Genomic DNA, 26,986 nt, shown 5'->3' with positions numbered 1-26,986 from the left:
TGCGTTTTTGTATTTCAGGAAACAAATTCGAAAAATTCAGTCATCATCAAATTGAAAAAACTTCCCCTCAACAGCCCGTTTTCCAGTTCAGTTTTTCCTGGCTTTATTCCTGCAGTGGCATCTGGCTGGCAACAGCAGTCTCCGGATCCAAAAAATGTATGTATCATTGTTGCAGGTCGCGTTGATGTTTCACTGTGCAAATTTTGGAAGCTTTGCCAAAGGTTCGAAGGACGGTGTTGTCCCTCTTGACATTAAAGAGGTAAGTTTACTTTATTCGCTTCAGAAGTTTAACGCTAATGTACCGCTGCAGCATTCGACTATGTTGTAAACCTGTGCCGGAATTTCACACTAAGTTTACAAGGTACTGTTTTAAGGTAGGCTTCAGTAGTTGTCTTTGAATGTGACATTTTGGGACATGTGTTTCCAGCATTTTACTGAAGTCTCTGATTTTTCGCGCAAACATGTTTTCTCTGTGTATCCTGATTATTTATAGTTGTTATAGGCAGAATATAAACCAAAACAACTAATATTTCAGTAAGTTCTAAAACACCGAATTAAGCAAAGACTTCACATTGAGCGAAAATCGAGATAAGAGCGCGGTTAAGGCGTGATATATTCAACATCACAAATACTTATGTTAGTACAGCTGTCTGAACATCATATTCCCTGGTGTGGTCGTGGCTAGGCAAAGCATATGTTTATAGTGCAAGAATGTTGATGTTCAAGAAGTCGAATCTATGAAGGTTGCGTGAACGGATCTTGCCGCTGTTCGGTTACTTAATTACGCCGGATGAACACGAAAATCAGGTTTATCTCAAAATATACGGATCCCATACACCCTGTTCATAGATATACCTACTTAGGTGGAGAAAGGCACTGCATTATTGTTGGGAATTGTTGACCGCATTTTCTAATACTACGGGCGCTATCCGGTTAAATCCGCTCCTCTTACTAGGTGAAAAAATGTGGTCTATCCGTCTTTTATAGAAGTCGGTTAAACACGAAGTGAAATGTGCCTTTGCAGGAGCAGTTGATTGTTGATTGTGCATCGAAATGAACTTGCACATCGCTATTTATTTTTTGTAAGTATGGGACCGTTACACGCATCAACGTTGGACACTGGATTCCACGCGCCGGAGATGGACACCCCATGCACTCGCAAACCGTGCGTACGATACAGAACTGGTTGTGAGCGAATCTTTTCGTGAAGTCCCGTTCAGCTTCGGCGAAAGAAGCATAAATTGCGGGTCTGCAGAAGCTCTGTGGGTGTGCTTGGCGAGCGAAATCCTGCTGGCGGGTCGCTTCAGCAAACGTGCGACCACATCGGCCCTGCTCTGTAGCGTGTATGGCAGACACCTGCGCCGCGATAAGCTCAGCGGGTCGAACGCGAGAATCAGGGTTCATAGCTTGGATCGCAAATGCCTGAACGCCGTTCCGCTTCACGCTGGCGTCTGTCATCACATCAAAGCAGTCAGGCGGGCGACATTCGCCAGTTTGCGTTGTTGGCTTTCTGCCTCAATGCAACACGTTTTTTGCACGGGACAACGGTGGAGGATGTATTCATCCAACCGTTAATGAGGGCATCACACCCGCACAATTTAAAAGGGCGGCTATACGGTGTCCCATCGAGGAGCCAACTATTGGCGCTCATAAGCGTTTTGACGCACTACTTCGCTTCAACTCCCTCAAATGGGAGCGCCATCTAAATAAAGCAGGGTATAAGGCGCTTTCGAAGGCTATGCTGGCTCGAGCTCACAGCCAAGTTGCTACAGTGTTTTACACTTCTCGTTGCGGCGCCAGTAATCGTGTGCTCCAGTCCTGGCGCCATGGCGTCACTAGAACTTAATCCGGATATGTCGTTTCCATGACGGATATGACGTCGCTGAGGTCTTGCTGTACCCCGGCATAAAAGACTTTCATATTAAAAAACTTTCACAAAATTATTCTGCCTTAAAGTTAAGGAATCACCGCTGATACAGCCGCGGTTGCTGCGCTGTCGGCGCACGGCTTCTTGAAAGGTGAATCTTCTCTTTCTCAAGCGCAATGTCGTAGTTTAACACAACTTTCACCGCTATTTAAAGGGCGTCAGAATGGTTCAATTCCGATTTCCCCTGTGCGACAGTGCTCCCGAACAAATGCTTCTTCACTGTTTAAAAGCAAACTTTCATAGCTGCGTTTACGGTTAGAATTAACATTTCGGTTTATTTTAGACATTTCTGGCGTTGCATGCATTGTTTTGCCTTAAACCAACGCATTCATAAGTAACACGAAGCGTAAGCTTAAGAACAGCCCCTCTGTATTAAGACGCGCGCATCATTTGAAACCTTACGCTTCCTATAGGCCTCGCGTTGGTGAGAATAGACAAAGAAAGATCAATTTTCTGGTATACCTCTCATACTTTTCCGGTTGCGCCAACTATGCTTGCAGCAACCACCTATTTGTTTTTGCAAGGTCGGTCGGCCCGTGCGTATGCATAAGCCTGGAAGGCGGTAGAGTTGGAGAAAATTCACGCGTACTGAAAGTTGTGTTAAAGAGACAAACCATGTTAAATAAAGGAATCAAACATACAGGCAGGGAGACCATATTTTTAATAAATAGGCGCCCCTGCGCTGTGGCACTGGATACGTGAAGAGAGAAAAAGCAGTAATACTTGATAGCAACGCTGCTAGCTCACTCAGTCACACGTAAAACACACGAAATGAACAAAAAATAGCCCTTTCCGGTATTCTGTATCTCAACAGTTTGGTCCACTGCATCCCGGGCACGAACTGAATAGACCAAGGTCTAATAAAGTACCCCTCAAACGCTAATACTAGGAATGTCCTTGACCCTCCAGTTCGACAACAAAAGTTCTCTAATAATACGAGTCAGGTTCGGCAGGCAGCTCTGTCAGGCTTTTGGGACCTGTCTACAAAGCCAAGATGACCTTGCGGTCGTAGACGATGATAAAAAAGGTCCTGTATCCGTCGAGCTCGTCACGCCGACGCACATGTATTGACCCGCTAAAGACTTGTTAACCGCGCTTCTTCCAGTGACATGCAAACACTCCGAATACCAGAAGAGTGGACCAATTTTAGGCCTGCGTGATTATCGGAATCAGCAGCGTGCGTAATGATTGCAACACAGGTTGTCATGCTAAGGTTCAATTGGATCGAAACTTTCCTCACTTCCTGTCCCACCGCCCAGAAACATGGCCTTAAGGAATGCTTTGCGGTGTTTCCAGCACGACACAATTTTGTCCCGAGAACGAAAAAAAAACGAAAATGGATACAAGGCGGGGTGACTTCAGAGGGCAAAGGGCGACGCATAACAACCTCTCCTGGAGAGGAAGCCGTGCAACTACCCTGCACTGAATAAAGTGAGATGGCCATAACTTGGTACCAATTACGAGCACCCATTCCGAAAAAGTACGTAAAACAGTGTCTATTCTAAAACTAGCTCATTAGAAACCATGACAAATTTCTGCTGTCAAGGGCTAGTGATTGACTAAGCATGCTACACCGTGCGTCATTGGAAGAAACGCTCCGTAAAGTACGCTTTACAGGCTCATCCACACTTGGTGGTATGGCCCCCGTTTTGACACTGGCCGCTTATGGTTTCTCCTCGGGAAAAGGGCAAGTTCACGTTTTAGCTTAGTTGGGAATTTGGAGTTGCCTTGATCCCAGTTTTCGTTACATATTTTCCTTCTCCTTCAGCCAGGGTACACATACGATTATTTCAAAATTACTTCATTGATTTCTACTGGGTTAGGTGTAGAATGGGAGGTGTGAAGGGCAGCTGTGTTTGAATAGGTTTGGTTGAGTCGGATTAGGTTGGTTTATTTTATGATAGATTAGGTGACCTTAGCGTTCAGTGTTAAACGGTCCCTGATAAAAGACCGCGCTTAAATTCCTGAATACGACTACCAACAAAAATATTGTTTTTTTTCGTTTTCAAGGATATTAGTAACACGAACGCTCAAATGTTTTATCATTGCATCATAAAACGCCTTCTTAAGATCCAAGGCTCCTTTTGCCGAACGGCATTTGCCGAACAGCACCAGAAAGCATAAAAAAATGGCATCGAATGGTACTGCTACTGAATAACTGTACAAAGACATGCACAGAATAAAAGTTCTGTAGTCCCTTTATTGCATGGTATCGGAGAGCTAGCACCTAAATACCAGTATAAAAAGTGGCGACAGGCTGTCTATGTCTGTAATAAATTCAAACTTTTACCTTTTCAATCCGAAGTTTCTAGAAGAAATTAAGCAGTGAATTTTCTCTACTTACGACGTATAGAAACCTCGCATAAAAAAGTGGCGATTCTAAAATTGGTGTTCATTCATGCTGATCCTTTACGCTCAAAATAAAAAAACGGAATAGACAGGAGGCTTTAAACTATTTCTTTATTCCACACAAATAATTGTCGCCTACTGCAAAGCCACCGCACTCAACCCCACTGTTGAAGTCCATTTTCCAGCGCTAGGATTTGTTTGCTTCCTGTGCACGAGCTTATCGGGTTGTACCTTCTTACTTTTTGCTGTTTTTTTGATGGTCTGATTGGCACTGCGCTGTTGTGACTGTGTTCACATTTATAGTTTTGTCCTCCTGAGTTGGTGCAGCTTTGTTGTCGGTCTCTGTTTTGCGTGACTTCTTCCATCATGTGCTTTAGCGAGCGTTTTTTTTTTTGAGTCGGAACACAGGCTTCAAACGTCTGTGATCCGCGCAATCGTAGCGTTATTATCAATTTTATTTCCCAAAATAGGTTAACTTGGTTAGCGTGGCGTGATTTTTTTTATTATCACCAACCTGTCACGACTATGTTTACTGGATCCAGCTATGTGTCAGGAGCAATATCATTACTGCATTGCGTTTTCGTGTCTGATGAAGGGCCTCCGTTTCCCGAATAAAAAACCATTAATCGGCGTTCTCTACCAAAGATGAAGAAATTTCATTTCAAGCATTCGACAGGCTGCAGTTGTTCTACGTGATAGAATATTTATTTTTGTTTTTGAAAAATTCACTTCCAAAAAAAAGAAACAGTTTAGAACGGACAATTGGGCTAGTTGACAGCTGTTCATCTTGAAGGTCGAAGCGCCGAAACCACAGCGATGAAAGTAAAAAAAACCGAGCCGATGTGGCGCTAGATCACAACTATTGGTTTTTTAAGAAACACAGATATATACTTGCACATCTCGCGTAGTGCGCAAATCTCGCACAAGATAAAACCATGAAAGCCACTTTTTACAGAGATTAAGTACATAGCGGGGTACACGCGACAAAAGAAGGGTAAGGGCGGCAGCCTGTGCATATACGGAATGAGTACAGATTTTTACACTTCTTTTCGTTTTCTCATTCCCCCAAATCTGATTTCCCGCCTAATAATAACTTACGAAATGTGAAAGATTGTAAAACTGCAGCCCTATTTCGTGCAAGGAAATGATGCACTGAAAATATATTCAGCAGTTTAGCAAGCCAGATAGAAAGGCTAAATATGTCTGGTTTTTTACACTCCGTAATTCGACAGATAATGCAGGCGTGAAATGCAGGCGCGAAATGCGATTGTGCGGAGCGAGAAAATGAAACTATGCGTAAAAAACATGCAGCCATTCTGTATAGGCACGAGATGTCAAGCAGGATAAAAAAATATTGCTAACAGTTATGACGTGGACGTAGTTTTCTCGGCCTCAAACCAACTGATCCAGTTATTATGCAAAATAGACAGAATGTCGTCTCTTTGTGATAAGCCGTCAAGGATACGAGCATGCCACGTTAAACATACCTCCCCTTTTGTGCATTGTGCAAGGTGTATTGTTTACCTGGTATCGATGTCACGCGGCCACACAAATAGGGAGGAAAAAGTGGGCGATGCCTAAACGTACGTCTACACGAACCAAAATTACTCCGAAATCAAAGCAGGGCTACACACTATGCGAACACGGCACCCCGCTTCAGCGTTCACCCATCTTCTGCGATACCACCGTTCTGACTCAGCATAGAGATAAAACTACTCGAGCGGTAATAGAAGAGTTTCACATAAAACTTCCAGAGATGGAGGTATCAGTGCCCCGTCAATTTTTATTACGAAGAATATTTATATCTGTGCCACTCATTGCGATCGTAGCAGTCGCATGGTGTGTTATGGTTTCACTCGTTTTATTCGTTTCTCACGTGTACCACGGCATGCGATATGTCCTGTAAAAAGTGACTTGCATAGTTTCATCGTGGGCGAGAAAAACGCACCAAATGAGATGTTGCAAGTATATATTTGTGTTTCTTTTCAATAAACAACAAGTTTTGCGTTGGTACCGCTTCGTCTCTGTTTCTTCATATTTCGTTTCTGTTGTGTGGGCGCTTCCACCTGTAATATAAACTGTTTATATATAGTTTATAAAGGGTAACAAAAAAATGCCGCTTAAATAAGTATTCTTTTTACAAGCGTGCTTTATAGGACCGTGCTATTTACGTGTAATATTGTTTCCTTCTGAACTTTATAATTGTTGTTTTACAAGATCAACGAACCAATCACAGTTCCTGAAATTTTATTGCATTGCCGGCTTGTATTGTATGGGAAACAGCAAAAAACTGTAGCAGGGTGGCGAGTTGGGCGAGTTGGTGTACTTGCATCTTGGGGAACAGCGCGAACTAACAGGGACACAAAAAGAAACAGCAAAAACTCTGAACAGAACAGACTGCATCACTTTCTCATTAGATGGGGAGAATGATATGTGGAATTATTTTATGAATGATTAAGTTGATCATATAACCTTGTTAAATGACGGATGGATCGCCGTTTTGCAGTTTTACAGTGGAAGGGGCCCCATTTGGACACTTCGTGGCACAGCTGGAGATGCTAAGATAAGATGCAAGGTTGACAGTCAGAAAGAAGTAAAAAACACGCAGCTTACATTTCTCCGCATGTTTACGAAAGCAACTGAAAAGTAAGTTTGCATGGTTAAGTATTTTATTCACTAATTTGCTCAAATAATAACCAAAATTTCTGCAGGCGATATGAAACTCTCACAGGGTCGTTCGAGGAATACGATGCAAACAACCACCCAAGAGCGATGAGCCTAAAATCAAAAGGTACACAAAAGTTCCTCATTACCTAATTTTATTCAATTGCATTATAAATAACACAAACCAATATTATAACGAAAAATATCTAAGTTTGCTGAAAAAGTACTTGATAATTTATATTGAAAACCTTGCCAAAACAACATGGCAAAACGGCAACGCATTTTCAGCTGTGATATAACACTATATTCGCTTTTTGAACCGAATTTGTAAAAAAAAACCTCCTATATATCCCCTGAGTCTGTAAGTTTCGCTACACTATAAGAACAATTTTCGTGGTTTTTATTTTACAATTTGTCCGAGCATGTCGTCGGTCAATTGTTCCCTGCTTGCCGCTGTTTTCTACTAATGAATAATTGTTCCGTGAAGGTCGCGGATTGTCCCGTGCATGTCCTGTACCGTACATTATTCTGTGTTGTAATCATGTTCTTTTATGCCTTCAGAGAGGAAACCTGCAGCTTACTACTGAACCTTAATGTCCCTTCCAATGGAATGAGAATTACTGAAGGTATTTCCTCAGAATGCAAAAAACAAATGTGGCGCTAGGTGGCGCACGCAAGAAGTAGCACTCTCCTCGCTCCTACAAATATTCGCCAAATCACCAGTACATATTCTAAAAAAAAACAATAAATACACTTCTAATCGACTCGTAAGCACCCAATTCAACGAGTGAGTGAGTAGTGTTCTACCATCCGCGCTCCGCGTTTAAAATCTGCGTTCCTGTTTGTGGAATCGAGGGCTGCCGGCGGCTGCAGAATAGAGGTCACCAATAGGCTGGGTAGAGCCAAATTCAATACCCTGAGGGCAGTCTGTCACAGTAAAGCAACAAACGTTACGCGGTGCTTCATGCGGCAAATGCGTGCACATAAAGCGTGCACGCATTTACTGCGACATTTACACTGCAACATTTGTAGGACAGGGACACCAGCCGCCAAAACAGACGAGAACTCCGTCGAGGTGGCTGCTGCAACACGTTCTGCCTCGTTCCGCCTGGCTCCCGTCCACATGGCATTCGTCCCCTACTTGGACCACCTTGGCAGCCAACTGTGAGGGAAGAATGAACATCTCGTCAACGCGTCGGAGAGAATTTCGTTCCTAACCGATGCGCAAAGCCAGGTTCTGAAGGAGATGGCCCGTCTTCGCAGGAAAGCGACCAAGGAATTGGAATTACATGCGGCCGGGATACCGTGCGGCGCCATGGTCCGCCTGACGCCGTGGAGGTGCTCCGCAGTGCTTCACGAACCTGCTAAACACAGTTCTTTTGGCGCAGACATGGCGTGATCAGTCACCGACCATACATCCTCGCCCAGTGGCTTTGACGGCGCTTCCGCGTGGACCAGACCCAGCCCCGGTAGCTTTTACAAAAGGCAACGCCGCGATAGCCTCCGTGGCTCTTCCGTCAGGGAGACTAAAAACACTCAGCTAGCGATCGCTCCCCGCCAGCCCCACCTCACCTTCCCTTCCCCATCTCAAAAAAATCCTTGTTTGCGCCCACTCAGACGCGGTTACCTGTGTGTCTAAGGTGACAAAACTCATCACGGCTATTGGCTAAGATATAAATAGTGTTGGTACGCTTCAAATCACGTCGATTGGGAGCGATTTAAATCTTAACATTCAAAAGAATTCGAAGCATGGCCTACAGAGTGCTTATTCTCCAATTTGCGCATCTTTTCTTTGCTAACGTACCAGCTGGTCAAATTGTGCTCATTGGTCTTATACCAGGATTTGGCAGTGTTTCTAGCATGGTAAGGTAGGTTAGCCAGCATTATTGCACCATCCCAGCTGATATGGGCGCTGGCACGTTCGAACATGCGTATCCATTCTTCCATGTCGTGTCGTCCTCACCGGGGAGAAAGTCTGGGTCACAGACTAAGAAATGATCATGAGGGGCGCAACGGGTGCGGTCTCGTTGGCAGGAGGCATCGTGCGTCGTCGTCGAATGTGTCTCCCAAGATCCGTGGTGTGGTGTTGCTGCGCTGTGGACAGGTACAGGGAGGGAAACCACAAAATCTACCAAAATCATGTTACGAGGCAGATGCGAACAATTTACACGCTGTGCATAAAAGCCATCTATTCTCAAAAAATTCCGAATCCGAGGATACCAGCGTAGCTTGACCCAGTCGGTCTCCGGGCGACCTCTTCGTGTTCGCTTCGGCTTGCCTTGAACGACCCAGTGATGCCGCACGTACCCATAAATGAAATGTACCGTCACAATATATATTGTGAGCAGCGCTACAGGCTATGTGTTAGCATGTGGACAATCGCCCTCTTCTGGGTGTGCACCCTATCATCATCGCATCATCTTCATCTCGGCGGCGACAGTATCATCGACATCGCCTATCTTGCTGGGCCTTCCTGGCGCTCTGACCGCACGACGAATAAAGTCTCCCGTCTGGCTACTCCCAGAGCCCCTCAATATATATATATATATATATATATATATATATATATATATATATATATATATATTGTGAGCATTGGCGGCGTTACATTAATGGGATACGCAGGGCAAGCGATACCACCACTATCATGGCCAGTGTGAGCACTGAGGGATACGCTTCCCAATCGCTTGAACTGACGCCCCATCGCCATGACCATCTGTAAATATTCATCAGCATCATATGTCGGTCTCGCGCTTCCCGGTACGTTCGTTCCGAGGAGGACAATACCCGTAGTCTCCGAGACCTCGTCCCTCACTCTCTCATAATGTATATATGTATAAATATGTATATATATGTATGTATGTATATATATATATATATATATATATATATAAAATATATGTATATATATATATATATATATATATATATATATACAGGGTGTCCCAGCTATCACGCACCAAGGTTTAAAAAAAGTGTAATGGTGTAACTCGAAGAAAACCTAGTGCGTAATGTTTGCAGTACCGTGGAGAAGCGGATAGTAATTTCTTCGTTAATGAGGCTTAACTAATTAATTGTAATTAATTATCTAACTGGAGAAGTACTGTCCTAATCACTAAAGTGTCAATGAGGCACTTGTAGGTACCCACGAGGGGCATCTAACTGCAGTATTTTAGGCGACGAACTAATTGCGTACTCATTTATTCTGACTGATAAAGAAAACCCGTGAAATATGGAAAATGCCACGTGACGGCGCCTCCGCGCGCCTTTGCGCGCACCGTAAAGCAATGCCCTCAAACAGGCTGCCTCTGAGTTAGCCAGAATGAAATAAACAAAAGACAGAAAGAATAAATCGCGACCGAGTTTGTGCCTTATCTGCACTGCGCCCCGCGAATCTTGCTGCTGTTGCTCTTTCCATGCATGCCATTATCAAGGTGACGCGCTGTCTCTTCAGGCGGGTGACAGGCGAAGCAGTTGCTTTCAATCTGCTTATTTGGGGACGCTACTTTAAAATGCGCGCGGAAGCGCTGTCACGTGGTATTTTTCATATTTCGCGGGTTTTCTTTATCAGTCAGAATAAATGAGTACGCAATTAGTTCGTCCCTGAAAATACCGCAGTTAGATGCCCCTGGTGGGTACCTACAAGCGCCAGATTGACACTTCAGTGATTAGAACAGTACTTCTCGAGTTAGATAATTAATTACAATTATTAGTTAATCCTCATTAACGAAAAAATTACTATCCGCTTCTCCGCAGTACTGCAAACATTACGCACTAGGTTTTGTTCGCGTAACGCCATTGCTCTTTTTTTAAATCTTGGTGCATGATAGCTGGGACACCCTGTATATATATAGCGAATCAGAATAGGAAATGAGGGGCTCGTTGAAAATAACACAGAAATAAGAGTTGGCTCTCAAGAAAACCTCGGAAAGCAAAGGGGAGGATGTTGGCGGTCATTGAAACAGATAAAGAATTTGGAAAGGAAGAAAGAAAGTGGAGAAAAAATTCCCACCAGGTGGGATCCGAACCGACGACCACCACAACAGCGGTCTGGTGCGATAACCACTACGCTACGGGCGGAACGATTTTCCCCTCCAATTTCTGGGGTATTTATGTTTAGGTATTTTTGTTTCCTGTGCTTGGGGGTGGTAGCCAGCGCCACTCGGACTAGGGGGGGTGAAGGGGACCTTCTTTTTAACCCCCGAGCCGTGACACGAGTGTCTACGACATGTCAGAGTGGTCGACCAGCGTTGAACCTTCTTAAGCTTCCTAGTGCACCTGGAGTGCCAGAACTGAGGCCCTCGCTACGCATGTAGCGAATCAGAATAGGAAATGAAGGGCTCGTTTAAAATAACACAGAAATTAGAGTTGGCAGTCAAGAAAACCTCGGAAAGCAAACGGGAGGATGAGGTAGGTCATTGAAACTGATAAATAATTTGGAAAGGATGAAAGAAAGTGGAGGAAATATGCCCGCCAGGTGGGATGCGAACTCATGACCTCCAGAATACTAGTCTGGTGTGATAACCACTACGCTACTGGCGGGGGGATTTTCCCTCCACTTTTTGGGGTATTTATGTTTAGGTATTTTTGTTTTCTGTGCTTCTGAGTGGTAGCCAGCGCCACTCGGACTAGTCGGGGTAAAGGGGACATTCTTATTAACCACCGGGGCGGGGCACGAGTGTCTACGACATGTCGAGAGTGGTAGACCAGCGTTGAACTCTCCTAAGCTTCCTATGGCACCAAGACTGCCAAAACAGAGGCCCTCGCTATGCATGTATCCAACCAGAATAGGAAATGAGGGGCTCGTTAAAAATCACACAGAAATAAGAGTTGGAAGACAAGAAAACCTCGGAAAGCAAAGGGGAGGATGTGGTATGACATTGAAAAAGATAAATAATTCGGAAAGCAAGCAAGAAAGTGGAGACAAAATGCCCGCAAGGTGGGATCTCAACCCACGACCTCCAGAATACTGGTTTAGTGAGATAACCACTACGCTATCGGCGGGGCGATTTTCCCCTCCACGTGTTGGGGTATTTATGTTGTTTTTCTTCATGTGCTTGGGGGTGGTAGCCAGCGCCACTCGGACTACTCGGGGTGAAGGGGACCTTCTTTTTAACCCCGGTCCGTGACACGAGTGTCTACGACATGTCGAGAGGGTCGACCAGCGTTGAACCCTGTTAAGCTTCCTATGGCACCAAAACTGCCAGGACACAGAGCCTCGCTATGCATGTAGCGAATCAGAATGTCAACGTTTCTACTGATTCCGGTCTTCTTCATGTCGAAACGTTGATGTGAAGTCACCGAAACGCGTAATTTTACTTTGTGCGTATTCCCCTAAAACCACACTTCAATATATAAATATATATATATATATATATATATGTATATATATAAATATATATATATATATTTATATATATATATATATATATATAACACAGAAAATAAGGGTTGGCAGTCGAGAAAACCTCGGAAAGCAAAGGGGAGGATGTGGTAGATCATTGAAACAGATTAAGAATTTGGAAAGAAAGAAAGAAAGTGAAGAAAAAATGCCCGCCAGGTGGGATCCGAACCCACGACCTCCAGAATACCGGTCTGGTGCGATAACCACTACGCTACCGGCGGGGCGATTTTCCCATTCACTTTCTGGGGTATTTATGTTAGGTATGTTTGTTTCCTGTGCTTGGGGGCGGTAGCCAGCGCCATTCGGACTAATCGGGGTGAAGGGGACCTTCTTTTTAACCCCCGGGTCGTGACTCGAGTGTCTACGACATGTCCAGAGTGGTCGACCAGCTTTGAACCCTCTTAAGCTCCCTTTGGCAACAAGACTGCCAGAACAGAGGCCCTCGCTATGCATGTAGCGAATCAGAATAGGAAATGAGGGGCTCGTTTTTTTCTTCACTTTCTTTCTTTCTTTCCAAATTCTTAATCTGTTTCAATGATCTACCACATCCTCCCCTTTGCTTTCCGAGGTTTTCTCGACTGCCAACCCTTATTTTCTGTGTTATTTTCAACGAGCCCCTCATTTCCTATTCTGATTCGCTACATGCATAGCGAGGGCCTCTGTTCTGGCAGTCTTGTTGCCAAAGGGAGCTTAAGAGGGTTCAAAGCTGGTCGACCACTCTGGACATGTCGTAGACACTCGAGTCACGACCCGGGGGTTAAAAAGAAGGTCCCCTTCACCCCGATTAGTCCGAATGGCGCTGGCTACCGCCCCCAAGCACAGGAAACAAACATACCTAACATAAATACCCCAGAAAGTGAATGGGAAAATCGCCCTGCCGGTAGCGTAGTGGTTATCGCACCAGACCGGTATTCTGGAGGTCGTGGGTTCGGATCCCACCTGGCGGGCATTTTTTCTTCACTTTCTTTCTTTCTTTCCAAATTCTTAATCTGTTTCAATGATCTACCACATCCTCCCCTTTGCTTTCCGAGGTTTTCTCGACTGCCAACCCTTATTTTCTGTGTTATTTTCAACGAGCCCCTCATTTCCTATATATATATATATATATATATATATATATATATATATATATATATATATATATATATATATATATATATATATATATATAAAAGGCGTGGGTTCGGTCCCCACTCTGGGCGCGTGTTTTTCTTTCTGTCTTGCTTCTGTATATTAAAAAAATGTTTACTTCATTAACCGTAGTTTAAAAGAAAAAGAGCCTAACCACACCCCTATGCCTCCTTTGGCGTTGTAGACTGCTGCCTTATCTTTCTGTATATATATATATATATATATATATATATATATATATATATATATATATATATATATATATATATATATATATATATATATATGTATATGTATATATATATATATATGTGAAAAAATATATACACATATACCGGGTGCGCGAGGTATTTAGAACAGAAGGCTGGCATGAGGTAGAACAGAATATCACCTGAAAATCGGACATATCTTCACCAAACTTTGCAAAGTACTTCTCATATGGTTTATTTCCATAACTGCTCGATAAATCCGCCATCGGCCGCATTAAGGATTTAAATCGGCTTCACAAACAGCTGTATGTACGAATCAGGTTCTCCTTGGAGATGTTGCCCATTGGGGATACGTGGCGGCCTTCAGCGATTATTTTGTGTTTTGTGGCCCATTGTTGGCCTCTCCCTCAGAGACGCCAAAGATATAGTAGTCGAGCGGATTTATATCTGGAGAACAAGGAGGCCACTAGTTTTGAGTGACGGGTTAGCAGAAGTTGTCAGCCATCAGCCACAAGTTGTCAGGTAACCAAAAATGATAAAAAACGTGCGAGCTGTTTTCTGGCCGAAAGCTCTCGGTTAAAAGGCTGGCCGAACGTAGTCACAGCTTGTTTTTACAGACCTTCCAGATAACTCATATTTGTGTAATTATACCTGTCGTGCTCGTCAGGAAAACGATCACATTTGCCAAATAAACATTTCGAATTGAGCTGTAATGAGCCTAGAAGCGGTAGAACTGAACCACACGTACACAACGACATCATCTCTGGGGAAGAAACCACCAGATCCAGGATAATGAAACAGGAAGACCAAGAGTGCCATCCGATTCTTCTCTGAATAAGCAGATTGGTTGCACAACCGATGCAGCGCATATGTAGAAGCTCCGTTGTAGATAGTGGAGGCACCGATGAGTAACAGGTGATCGCGACTCCTTGACTTCAACCCAAAATGTTTCAAGAGGACGCGGGGACGTTTCGTGGTGGTGTGAGTTTAACATTCATATGAAACTGGGGCGTCGGCTGTCCCATTTGACAGGCGGTCACACTGCATACTTATTGTCCTTTTTTTGCGAACCAGATATGCCAACGTTTCATTGCTGTCTTGACATCGCCACTTTTGATGCTGACTCAAAAGTGCACTTTGCAATTATCAAGGTGGATATTACAATATATATATATATATATATATATATATATATATATATATATATATATATATATAAATATATATTCCTATTGAACAATAATTGATTTGGTACATACTTCACAAAGTTGTATTTTTTTATTGGGTACTGGGTTACCAAGAACGTGAGGTGAATATAAGCTGGGCAATATTTCCTTTTCTTACGACGTTCTAACGGTGATTCACGCATTGATAGGAATAAGGTAGAGTAACGTCGCTATGGAAATGAGCTCATGGTACAAAAATGCAATACTAATCGAATTTGAGTAAATTGTGTATAAGCGCCTTCGCTGAATTATTGCGTTTGTATGGTGGGAAATAACTGCATCTGATTCCCACATATTCGCCCCTCAAGCAATAAACCAGAGTATATTTCAGCAGAAGCTTTACTGCGATGCAGTATAAGTGTGGCGCTTTTTCCAAACGAGCCAGTTCCACCTAAAGCGTAATAGACAGAAATGCAAGCGTTTTTTGCCAGACCTTAGGCAACATTGCCAAAGGCTTTATATGATACGTTTTTCATGGCCGCTAGAGGGAGTTTATGGTAAAGTAGTAAAAATTTTTGCAGTTAGTTTGAGCAGCATGAGGATGACAAGTTTGGATTTGGTCCATATTGGATCGATACACTGAATTGGATGCCGCACTTGTAAGGAAACTTTATTGAAATTGACATTTAAGACTGGTACAATAGATTTCTGGTGGAAACGCCATTAGACACATGGAAGAGGGTTTTAAAAAATCTGAAACAGAACATGAACAGAGGAGGCAGCATGAACGCGACCCTTCAAATTCTTCCTCAGGGTCATTTCCTTGGCCGCGTCGGAAAGGATTGCTGAAGTGAAAATTTTTAATCGCCTTGCCACGAATTTCTCAAGTGCTTCATAAGAAGGCTGCTCATATCTTCTCACATTATTGAAGTGTCTCGTAACCACAGGTAGAGGGGAGGGGGGATTCGGTCGGAAATATAGGCGGCATCTAGTTTGTACTAAAATTGAAAATATGGGAGGAAAAAATATAAAATAACCAGATATGTTTCGTAGGGACAGCGAAGACGAGACAAAATCATTGTTCCCCGCACGGGGCACCTTGAGCAATCTCGGTGACGGTACTGGCGATACCGCGGACCCCGTGCCCCCAAACATAAGCTGGATCCAACCGTGGCGATGTGTTTATAGGTGGAGGGTTAGAAACCACGAACGGTGGCCGTCGGAGCCCAGGTCAAGCTCCGGCGGATGGGCTCCCTGTCTGTTGACCAGGCAGGGAGCTGCGGGACCTCTTTGACTACGAGGGTAAGGTCAAAGAAGAAATTACCCCCGTCTCCCTGATTTTATACTATGCTATATGGCATTTTCAAACCCCGCCTGCCCCCCCCCCCCCCCCTAAACGTGATTGGTCCCTGAAAAGGGGCCGCACCGAAGTTTCATTCCCACCCCTTCCAACAACTGCCCATTCAACAACCGTGAATAACTATGCTCGTGTCCTTGTGATAGAGTCAGCTGACTCAGCAAGACCTGTCGCTCCCCTGTCTGTATTCCTGGTTTCGAAATTCGTGCAAAACACAATAGGTGGAAAGTATCAAGCTAAAAAGCTTAGGACGGGAGAAATCCTTGTAGAACTCCATGCCGAACAACAAGCTCGCACTCTTGAACAAACCCGCATCCATGATCTGGACATCAGGGTCACACCCCACCGGAGCCTCAACAGCTCCCAGGGTGTGATTTCTGAGGCAGATCTTCTTACGGAAACAGATGCCGACTTGCTTGAAGGTTTAAAAGATGAGGGCGTCACAGCTGTGCGCCGCATCACGATGCGCCGGAATAATACCATAATCCCCACGATACATATTATCCTGACCTTTAACCGTTCCTCACTTCCTGGACATATCAACGCAGGCTTCGTTCGATGCTCCATTCGTCCTTATATTCCGAACCCGCGCCGCTGCTTCAAGTGCCAGCGGTTCGGGCACAGTAGAACCTCTTGCCGCGGCAAAACAACGTGTGCAAAATGCGCCGCGCAGGACCACCCCACCGACAACGGTAATTCTTACATCCTCATTTGTGCAAACTGCAGGGGCCCACATGCGGCCCACTCCAGGAAATGCGAAAAGTTCCAAATAGAAAAGAAAATAATCCATCTCAAGGTAACAGAAAACATTACTTTTCCAGAAGTGCTGAAGAGGTTCGCCTCTTTCCCTCTGGGGAGGTACACCGACGCAGCTCGCCGGGGGGCGGAGCGGCATCTGGTTTCCACAGGGACCCAGTTCAGCGAGTCTGACCTGGTCCCTCTCCCACCTTCCCCCCCGGGTTGCCTTTGGCAGCCCAACCCACCACCACGCCACTTGCTGAGGCAGCAGCGGTTGTGGTGGCGTCTTCCGTCGGGACTGGTGCCGCTCCCGCCTCTGTCTCCCCATCCTCCAGTGCGTTGGAGGGTACCGAGGTGATGGACACCAAGGGCGCCGCACCGGCTCACACCACCACCGAACCGCCGGTGCCGCCTCTGGCGCCCCGGACGCCCTCGGTGGTGGCGGCTCAAACGAAGGGCTCCCGAGTGGGGGGCCAAGTTCGGGGGGCCCGGTCCGTCGGGCACCCCTCGGACATCCGACGACGAAATGGATGTCGGGCCGTTCCTGCCTGCAACGCAGCGAGAGTAGCGGCCTCCTACGTCCAAGCCTACAGATAGGCCGCCCAAAAAGCCCAATGCAAGAGTCACAGCCCCAAAAGACGACACATGAACACACACACACACACACACTCCAGTCATTCGTAAATGTAAATAATGGGAACTGACAACATCATTCAATGGAACTGTAGAGGCGTTATCAACAATCTAGATGATGTGTACGAGATACTTCCTTCACATCAGCCAAGTCTCATGTGTCTTCAGGAAACACACCTAAATAGTAAACATACTAACTTCTTGAATAGCTACTTGGTTTTTCGAAAAGACAGGACAACTTGCACTTATTCTTCAGGTGGTGTGGCCATAGTAGCCCGAAAATCCTTAGCGTGTCACACCATCCACCTAAACACCATGCTTGAAGCTGTCGCGATTCGAACAGTTATTTATGATAGGTTGATTACGGTATGCTCCCTCTACATCCCTCCGGATTACCAACTATCGAACACTGATTTTGAGGCCCTGATAGATCAACTACCTGAACCGTACTTAGTCTTAGGCGAACTCAATGCACATAATTCAATCTGGGGCTCTTCCCGCACAGATGCCCGAGGTCGCCTAATTGAAAAATTTCTAACATCATCGGGAGCATGCCTTTTTAACAAAAACCAAGATACATATTATAACATAGGACAAAACAGTTATTCACATCTTGACTTGGCTCTTGGCTCTGCAGTTCTTTTCCCATTTCTTGAGTGGCATGTGGACACAAACCTATATAGTAGTGACCACTTCCCCACCAAATTCATCTCACATTACAGACAGGTCAAATGCAAATGCCTAAAAACAATGAATACTCTTAAGGTCCTCTCACATCAATCTTATGGGGCCGAGAAACAACTCCTGCTGCACCTGTACACAGCGTTGGTGGGGTCTCGGCTCGACTACGGCAGTGTCACGTATGGGTCGGCTACAAAAACAGCACTTAAAATGCTCGACCCAGTGCTGCATCTTGGCCTTCGCCTCTCATGTGGCGCATTCCGCACTAGCCCTGTTGAAAGACTTTATGCCGAGTGCGACAAATCGTACCTAGGGCATCGGCGGGAGTATGTTGACCTGTTGTATGCATCCAAGATCGTGTATCGGACCAACCATCCTTTTAATCCCATCATGAATGATACATCAAATTTACAACTCTTTTTAAACAGGCCATCTATTCTCTTACCGTTCTCTCTCAGAGTTAGGGAGAAGGCTTCTGCACTCGAAGTTCCCCTTTCAGACACGCACAAGACACCCATTCATAATTTCATCGCACCATGGCATCTTCGTCCTTTAACATGCGACCTGTCATTGACTCTTGTAGAAAAAATAGGGTACCCAGGAATGCAATTCTGCAGCACTTACTGTTCCTGCAGGATAAGTACAGGTGCTCAGAATTCTATAGCGACGCGTCAAAAACTGGTTCTACTGTCTCTTGTGCAGCGCACGGACCAAATTTCAGAGTTTTCAAAACTATGAATTTTTACAGCAGTATATACACGGCAAAAGCGTATGGAAATAAACTCGTGTCAAATCACAACCTCGAACATAGGATTCTAAAGTCCATCGTCTACACAGATTCTCTAAGCGTTGTGAAGGCATTGTCATCAGGAAGGTCGTCAAAAAACTATGTAATCAATGTTCTTTTAAAGGTCATAATGACTGCATATGCTTCAGATTTAGAAAAAAACCATATGCTGGGTACCAGGTCACTGTGGGATCCCCGGCAATGAGACCGCTGATCAAATGGCTGGTGCTGCTGCTCTCATGACCACAGTTGACATAACAACAGTACCTTACACCGAACTAAAGACACACATCAGATGACAGCTTCGTAACACATGGCAACTACACTAGATTCCACAAACAGACAACAAACTACACGTAATAAAACCACAAATGAGACGCTACATAACTGACTCACACAACAGATACACTGAAGTCGCCCCGGCTAGGCTGCGGATAGACCACACATATGCGACGCACTCCCACCTGCTCACTGGAACTTCGGGACCCACGTATAGCAGGTGTGGAAAGGGCCTATCCGTAGTCCATATACTAATCACATGCAGAGCACATGACACAACACGGCACAAACATTTCCCTGAAATATACAGACGACACATTCCTTTGCACCCATCATATTTTTTAGCCGACGAACCAATGTTTTCTAGTGAGCGTGTTTTTAAGCTTTTAGCTGAGGTGAACTTTCTCCAGCTCTTGTCATATTACGTGTAATCATCCTGGCCATATACACCAACCATCTCCCTTGTCTTTTGTTTTGCATCATTTTTACTTTTAGTCACACGTTCTAGTATTTACGGTCTCATCACAATTCAGTAACTTCTTTTTGGCGCTCTTTGCCCATAGTCGGCCTTGCGCCAATAAAACCCAACTATCATCATCATCATCATCATCAAAATTATTGTTCTATATCTCTAAGTTGCATTTCGTTTACTTCTTCTTGTGTCCACTTTTTTGTCAACGACTAGGGACAGATCTTTCTCCGATTACTTAATTGCCATCTGAAGTCATATTAAGCCTGCTCTGAAAAATAAATGGTGCAATTGCGCCCACGAAACCGTCCGAAGGTTCACACAAAGCCAAGTCTGATTGAGCAAACGACTTTGGCTTATTTTTATCCGTGGTGCTGGAGGACCTGGTTCTGCTTGGATTCTAAAGTCTGCGTACGCGTTTAAAAGGCGTTATCTCCTCTATTTTCTTGCCATCTTTTTCTAGGCGAAAGTTGCTTGTTTCGCTTGCGACTGCAGTTTTGTGTGACTTAGTGCCGGTGTTTGGATTTGGCTCATTTCGAAACAAAAACGCCTGGTTTGTCGGACCCCCCGCCCTCCCCACAGATGACATCCCATTGAGGCCACTTTAATTGGCACCGCAAGGGCGTTCGTTTTCGCAACCGCCGAACCCCTTTTACTACTACTATCACAACTGTTTCTCCCCTAGCCACCCCCCACCCCTCAGTAAAAAGTTCAACAATCGGCTGATCATGGCGGTAGCGCTGTTATCAGATGATTGCGGAAAGTCAACATAAAGTGGGAGGGGCGCAAAGAATGCAATCGTTATTATGATTCCAGGTAATCCTAAATTACTGCACAGCGCAAACTGCAGTCTTCTTGGTAACGGCACATATCTGCCTCGTGTCATGAAGTGATCGCGCGATCAGCGAACACACGGCAGCATGCGCTACCCTGCTACTATCTTGCAGGGTGTCGTCACCGCCGGGTACCATGTTGTTGCACACCGCGTTGGAACCCCCCGCGAAAAGGTCACACGGTTTGGATGAGTAAGCACGGAGTATAAGCGTCCAGCGAAAGTGTGAGAGGGAGGCCGCGATATACATAGCGCCAAATACTCCGACGCCAGCTGCTCCGACGAGCCAGATTCAATGACGAGCGTGTCGTGCGGTCCCGTCATGCTCCCTCCCCGCACAGTTTTGCCACATTTCCCGTCGCCATTTACTTCCTTCCTGCGCCTGCTTGTTTACGACGCTGACGCTGTCGCCATGGCCACCGCTAAACTGCTGTCATGGGCGGCAAATTGCTTGCACTATAGAAAACAATCCCACCGCCGCCTACAGGTAGCCGCCCTTGTTTCCGTCTCACATTCGACCTCCCCCAGTGGCTGCTAATCCCTTATATGTGGAGACAAACTTTCCCGCTTGGAACGACGCTGTGAGTCAAGATTAGTTACTGAGCTCAGCGAGCGCAGAAAACCGATTGCCGGTTTATCCGTGCAGGGGTTGGAAGTGGACCTAAAGGGGTTGGGTGTTTGGGGGGGAGGTGGATGTACCGCTCACGCCCTAGGCGTCGTGGTGTTACTGATAACATGTCCGCTTGGTAGGTCGGAGATCTTAGCGGGTTCGTCAAACAGCCGAATTCGACCCGTTCGGTGTCCTCTTTGGTAAGGTGGATAGACTGTGTGTTACACCGACAACAAAATTCCCATGACGCGGGATGGAAACATACCGCTGTATGGTTGTCCACTCGAACAAAGGTCGCGTCTTTCAGTTTCATTTATCTAATTCGTTAAGACGTATGGTTTATAATTTTCTGCACTCAGCGGACTGCTTCCACCTTAGCAGACCGTCCTTCTTCACAGAGTAGAAGGGCACTAGATTTTATTGCTTGAGCACTGGCGCAAAAATCCGCTACCGCTATGTGGAAAGACAACGATGGGCCAACTGGAAGCTTTTTAAATCAAGTTAAATGAGAAACGCACCAACGGAAAAGCGAGCACCTGTTGCTTATCGGGACGCGTTTACTAGACTGCGGTTGTGCTCCCTACTCCTTCAAAGATACGAGCATTCCATGGCTTTCACTAGCGTTCAACCATAGTCCCCCGTAAAGAGATAAATACATTTTCTTCTGAATTATCCTCTTTCACGCAATCCTCTCCTTATCTCAACTGCTTCGACCTTGCGGGAATAGTGCAATTGGCTTCTTAGTGGCAGGGAGCCAGTTTCCATTCGGACAGCCCGAAGAGCACATTGTTTCTTCGCTTCACCTACGATAATCATAACCGTGAAAATATTGATTCCGTGATGTGGGTTTTATGTGGACAACCGACGACATCACTAAGTGTCTGAAAGCTTCGCTCTAAAATTGTGTCCCAGACATATTTTTGGTTTGACAAACACAAGAGCGGTGATGTACTGATCCTGTAAAATGCTTTTTTTTCACAGACGGAACGGTCACGATTTATGAGAAAGTACTATATCAAGATGAACAATACACGTGCGCAGTAATCTTCCTTACTGTAAAAAAGCGTTTACGTAAGTTCAATGTGTAATACAACTGGAATATTTCCTTCGTTCACCACATAGGCGCAGATAATATTTCACGGACACAAATATTTATTTTATTTTTTCATTTAATGAAACACAGAGTAGAAATAACACCATGCACACACTATTGCAAGTCGTTGTATCTATTTATCAGGTTCCAAATGTCTGCATATCAAACACACTGAGCAAACGTTTAGGAAAACCGGGAACCTGTGGCATCCCTGGTACCGTGATTCATAGATTTATAAAGATGGTTCTGTAATAGCACCAGGACAAAACAAATAATTTAACCACGCCTTTTTGTGTGGTTACCCCTGAAATAGCAGAGTGTTAAAATATATTTCTATGTACATTGCAACAAACCTTTTGCGGCTAGCGAGGTGTCCTACCATTAGGTATCGTGGCCCAATAAAGCCCCAGGGTACTATCTGCTAATGCTAGTATTTAACTGCTTCTGCACCACGTTAGGTGTATCTCTACTTGTTTTGGATGAAGCACCGCATACACTAAAGACATTTCCTACTGAAATCTTGCCGAAAACGGAATACTGATTTGATGCCGGGAACATGGTTTTATTTCTAAAGGAGGCGTAAATACCGTGTTTTAAATTCTTCTTTCTATCGCTATAGTGTGTCCGGCGGTATGAACAAATTGTGCAGTTCTTCAAATATGCCCCATCAAGCGCTGATTTGAATTAAGGTTTCCTAAAGAAAGCAATCAGATTTGTGGCGTTTTTTGCGACTATATAGCAAATTTAAGCCATCGTTGATTGGTACCAAAATGCGTACGAATTTAGTAATAACTTATGTAGGGCCTTTCGGCTTTTTTGCTACATGTGATGTATTGGCCCTCGTAATTCTTTTATACTTTGTAACAAGTGCACATATATTCTATCGAGAAAACACAGCTAGAACCCACGAGGCGTGAAGCCTTGTAAAGAACATAGATTTTTGACCTTGCTAGCTACCCACCGTATCCCTAGTAGGATGATATTATCAGGATAAATATTTTGGTAACGTCAACGCGTAGAATTTTAAAAAGACAGCCTTTATAATCCTTTTTAGGCTGAAGGGGGAAGAGAAAGAGTTTTTGGGATTTCATAGTATACAATTCCAAAATAAAAATTGGATTAAAAAATATTTACCACTCATCAAGGTAGTCACCCACCATCTGGTGTAGAAAGCCTTGTCCCTAGCAGGGCTGACCTCACCAGTTTACATTAAAGAGCCTTCTCTCTCTCTCTTTCTCATAGTATACAAGAAGCCCGAGTAATATTATTTTGTCTTTTTACATCTCTTCCCAGTCTTTCAGGTAGAAAGAATAAAGTGTGCGAGCTACGAGTGAGGTCTAACAAACGTCCGCCGGTAGCAACCAAGGACTGCCACTATGCCTTTGAAGTAAAATGTCGTCGACGACCATACATAAAACTTTACGCAGACACCTGCCCCGAGAAATAAAGATCCAAACCTCAAGATCTTATTGGTACCTTTGTCACAATTTCGAGTGGTGCTACCGAGAAAACACACAAAAAAACTTTTACAGCGCGAATAGCCAGTCACGAGATCATGGCATTTATATGCGCGTCTTTCGCCAGCAACAGGGAAGAGATTAAGACAGGTGAATTAATGAAAAAAGTCACAAAGCGAGATTTATATATCAACAGTAAGGACAGTGTAAATGTAAAATAAGAAAACATACAAAAAAAAACATAATATTCGAATAGTAACAGAGTGAAGAGTTACACAAGTAGTACAAGCGATGGTTTCAAAAAACAAAAAACATTACAAAGTGGAAAATAAGAAAGGATAAATTTGCTGTCTATATACGAGATTGAAATTGTACTAAGTTAATTGTCCGTGTGAATTTTGTGCCGCTGCCTCGGGGTAGAAGGTGGCTGCCAGCGAAAGGTTGCAGTATTGTAGGATGGGCTGTGCGCTTACAGTCATGGCGGGTCAGCAACCCGGGTGGATGTTTGGCTCTTCAAAAACACAAGCCGTCAATTACGGTTTACGTACTGAAACTCAGACAGCTTGGTTTCAGCATGGGCATTGACTTTTGCTCTGCCAGATAATTAAAAAAATTCGCCAGCTTCGCTATCTAGATTAGAAAACAGAGGAAACAGCGGAGGTTGTAGCCTCTACAATCTTTAACTGGGCTGTCTAAAGTCGACTATAGTAACTCGTGGATCGGACGCCGGTTGCGCTGAATACGCGCCGTGTATCGCAACAAAGAGAACACCTGCACCTTCAAGCTCATGTCATCACTGGGTGCAGCCAACCCCCGACGTCTTGCTCTCCACGCGAACAAACACGCTGTGACGCACTCCGCACACCTTCTCGTCTGCCCTTGCCTAAAAGCACTTCCCCTCATACTTATTTCTCTACCATTTTAATCCTTTCAAGATTACGGCGACGAGTTTAGAGGGACGTTCTGCGAGGCCGCAAAAGGGAACATCTGCGCGGCGACGCGACTTGCCCGCACCTTTTTGTCGACTCCATGCATCATCCTAACTTCTTGGAACAGCCTTTTACAGCAAAGCTTTCTTGCTCTACCACAAAAGGATTCTTTCGTGGTGTGCAGGAAAACACACTCACAACGCTGCGAAGGCGGCGGTGGGGGGTGGGAGGCAGTGAAGTGGAGGGTTTCACTCACAGAGCACTCCTGGAAGCAGCGCGTTAAATTACCCAGCGTTTCTCATGCGGGAGTGCCTGCTCGGAGTCGGCGGCGTCGGCTGTACAGCTTTGTCGCCTACTTAAGCGATGGTTGTTTTGGGCTTATTTTGGCGCATCTTCGTGTTTTTTGCGCGCTGCCTTCGCACGGCTTGATTAACTTGTTCGACAGCCTCTCCAGGGCACCCGTGTCCGACGGAATTAAGTGGCGTACGGCAGACATACGCTAAGGATTGGTTTGCAGGGCGGGAAAACAAAATGTACAAACTAGATAGAGACATCTGGCCGCTGGAGAAACGCTACGTCTTGCGCACTGCTTGCCACGAGAGGGACTCCGTTTTCTAAATACGTGAATACCAATTTTGTTGCGGTTTAACAGGTATATTTATTCATTTATTTATAAAAAAATACCTTAAAGGGCATTTTACAGGGCGTTGCGTAAGGTGGTAAAAAGCTGAGGTATCGCAGATCGTACAGAATTTTTTTACGCGTTATACAACATAGCAGAACAACTGATGACCACGAGTGGTGAGACGATAAAACAGGAAAATTCAATTGCATACTGCACACACATAAAATCTACGCACAAGAATAAAAACTGAACCCAATAAAATCAGGGCAGTACATGGTGGACACAGCAACCAAAGATATCCGGTCATATGGACGCAACGCGTACCAATGAGTTGCTACAGTTTGTAGTACACACAAAAAAAATCCGAAGGAAGAACGCAGAACCTATGCGCACACGCAAAATATATTTTCAGCATACAAGATTCATAACAAAAGGCAAACAACATTCACAACATAACAACATTACAAAAGGTGAAAGTAGCAACTCGTTCTGATAAATAGCTAATAAAACGTTCCTTCAGCTTTCTCGCAAATCTAAAACTTACCCAGCGGCACACAAAGTGTGTCCCAAGACCGGTCCGTCTATGGCCGCTTTCTTGCATTTCCGGGCCGCATCCAGCTTCTGGTAGCCACTGATCATACGATGAGCGGTTAACATTCAGCAACAAGCACTTCGGTATTTCTCCGGCCGCCCGTTTTCAGACGCACAACGGCAGCTACCCGGCTGCCAGATATACAGTACAGTTTCGGCGGCCGATTTTGAGAAAGGGAACGGCCGAAGCACGGCTTTCGGGCATCCGTTTCTCCTTCGGGAAGCGGTCTTCCGCCGAAGCATGGCAGGCGACCGGCAACAGAATATCCTTGTTCATGCGACAGTTGGTGTTCGAAAGAAGACCGGCCGGAGCGCGGCTGCCTCGCATTCGCTCTCTCAATGGTGAACCGCGCGTTAGGCGGCAGAATATACGTTTTCTTTCGGAAAACGGTGTTATACAGGAGACCGGCCGACGCACGGCCCCAGAATGTACATTTATAATTCGGTTAGTGGTCTTCGGCCGAATTACGGCAAGCTAACGGCCACAGAATTCTGGCCAACCGGTGTTCAAGAGGAAACCAGCCTACGTAAGGTCTCAGTTTATGAGTCATTCTTTCGGTAAGCGGCGTAAAGCCGAACAAGGGCATGAGTTTGGGTGCCGAGAATTCATGAGCAGACGTGTTCTGAAGTAAACCCGCCCTTGTAGGGCCAGTTTTTCTATGGGTGAAGAAAGAGCCGTTAGGGAGCCGAATAACGCAGATGCATTTTTTATCCGCTCGCTTTTTCTACGCTTTAAATGAACGAACCTCGTTTGTCAAACAGTAATGAGTGTTCTAGGTGAATGGGCAAGGTGCAAGGAATCACTGGACATTACCAGGCAACTTTTTGGGCCATCGAAATGCCATTTATTGCCACAAGAAGATTGTGCCACGCCGATGTTGGAGCTAAGCCTCGCCAGTCATAGCCGCTAACACGCCTCACCCGCCGGCTTCGTCAATGCATCAGCTCGAGGCTATTCGCCCACTCAAGACATGGATACCATTGGAGACATCGACCCGCTAGAGATTTTCGACCCGAGTGGCAGTTGTTCACCAAAATAGGTGTCCTTAAAGGGC

At 45.0% G+C, this 26,986-nt stretch overlaps 1 protein-coding gene across 5 annotated transcripts; it reads left to right on the top strand.

Moving 5' to 3' along the window:
- On the top strand, positions 1 to 23,793 carry LOC144142077 (uncharacterized). 5 transcript variants are annotated; one of them, XR_013316817.1, is made up of 5 exons: positions 6 to 156; positions 6,783 to 6,922; positions 6,988 to 7,067; positions 22,218 to 22,307; positions 23,631 to 23,793. XR_013316817.1 is itself a non-coding variant. In XM_077673503.1 (4 exons), exons 1-4 carry the CDS (start codon positions 155 to 157, stop codon positions 7,525 to 7,527), a joined length of 351 nt encoding a protein of 116 aa, XP_077529629.1. In that variant the 5' UTR covers positions 5 to 154; the 3' UTR covers positions 7,528 to 7,675. The 5 variants fall into 5 exon arrangements, 1 of the variants encoding a protein (XP_077529629.1); XR_013316816.1 differs by having other exon boundaries at positions 9 to 259; XR_013316819.1 differs by lacking the exon at positions 6,988 to 7,067 and having other exon boundaries at positions 1 to 259.
- Positions 23,794 to 26,986: the final 3,193 nt, after the last annotated feature.

Source organism: Haemaphysalis longicornis, unplaced genomic scaffold (genome assembly GCF_048455015.1).
Source record: "Haemaphysalis longicornis isolate Haplotype H1 unplaced genomic scaffold, Haemaphysalis longicornis Haplotype H1 scaffold_6, whole genome shotgun sequence".
Lineage (NCBI taxonomy): Eukaryota > Metazoa > Arthropoda > Arachnida > Ixodida > Ixodidae > Haemaphysalis > Haemaphysalis longicornis.
This window is presented reverse-complemented; position numbering and strand designations above follow the sequence as displayed.

Excerpts from the sequence above, each read along its gene's own strand:
- LOC144142077 (XM_077673503.1), top strand. The coding sequence starts at position 155 with ATGTATGTATCATTGTTGCAGGTCGCGTTGATGTTTCACTGTGCAAAT. Across the intron at positions 6,923-6,987 it reads TTTACGAAAGCAACTGAAAA|GCGATATGAAACTCTCACAG; the intron begins GTAAGTTTGCAT and ends AAATTTCTGCAG. Across the intron at positions 7,068-7,501 it reads GATGAGCCTAAAATCAAAAG|AGAGGAAACCTGCAGCTTAC; the intron begins GTACACAAAAGT and ends TTATGCCTTCAG.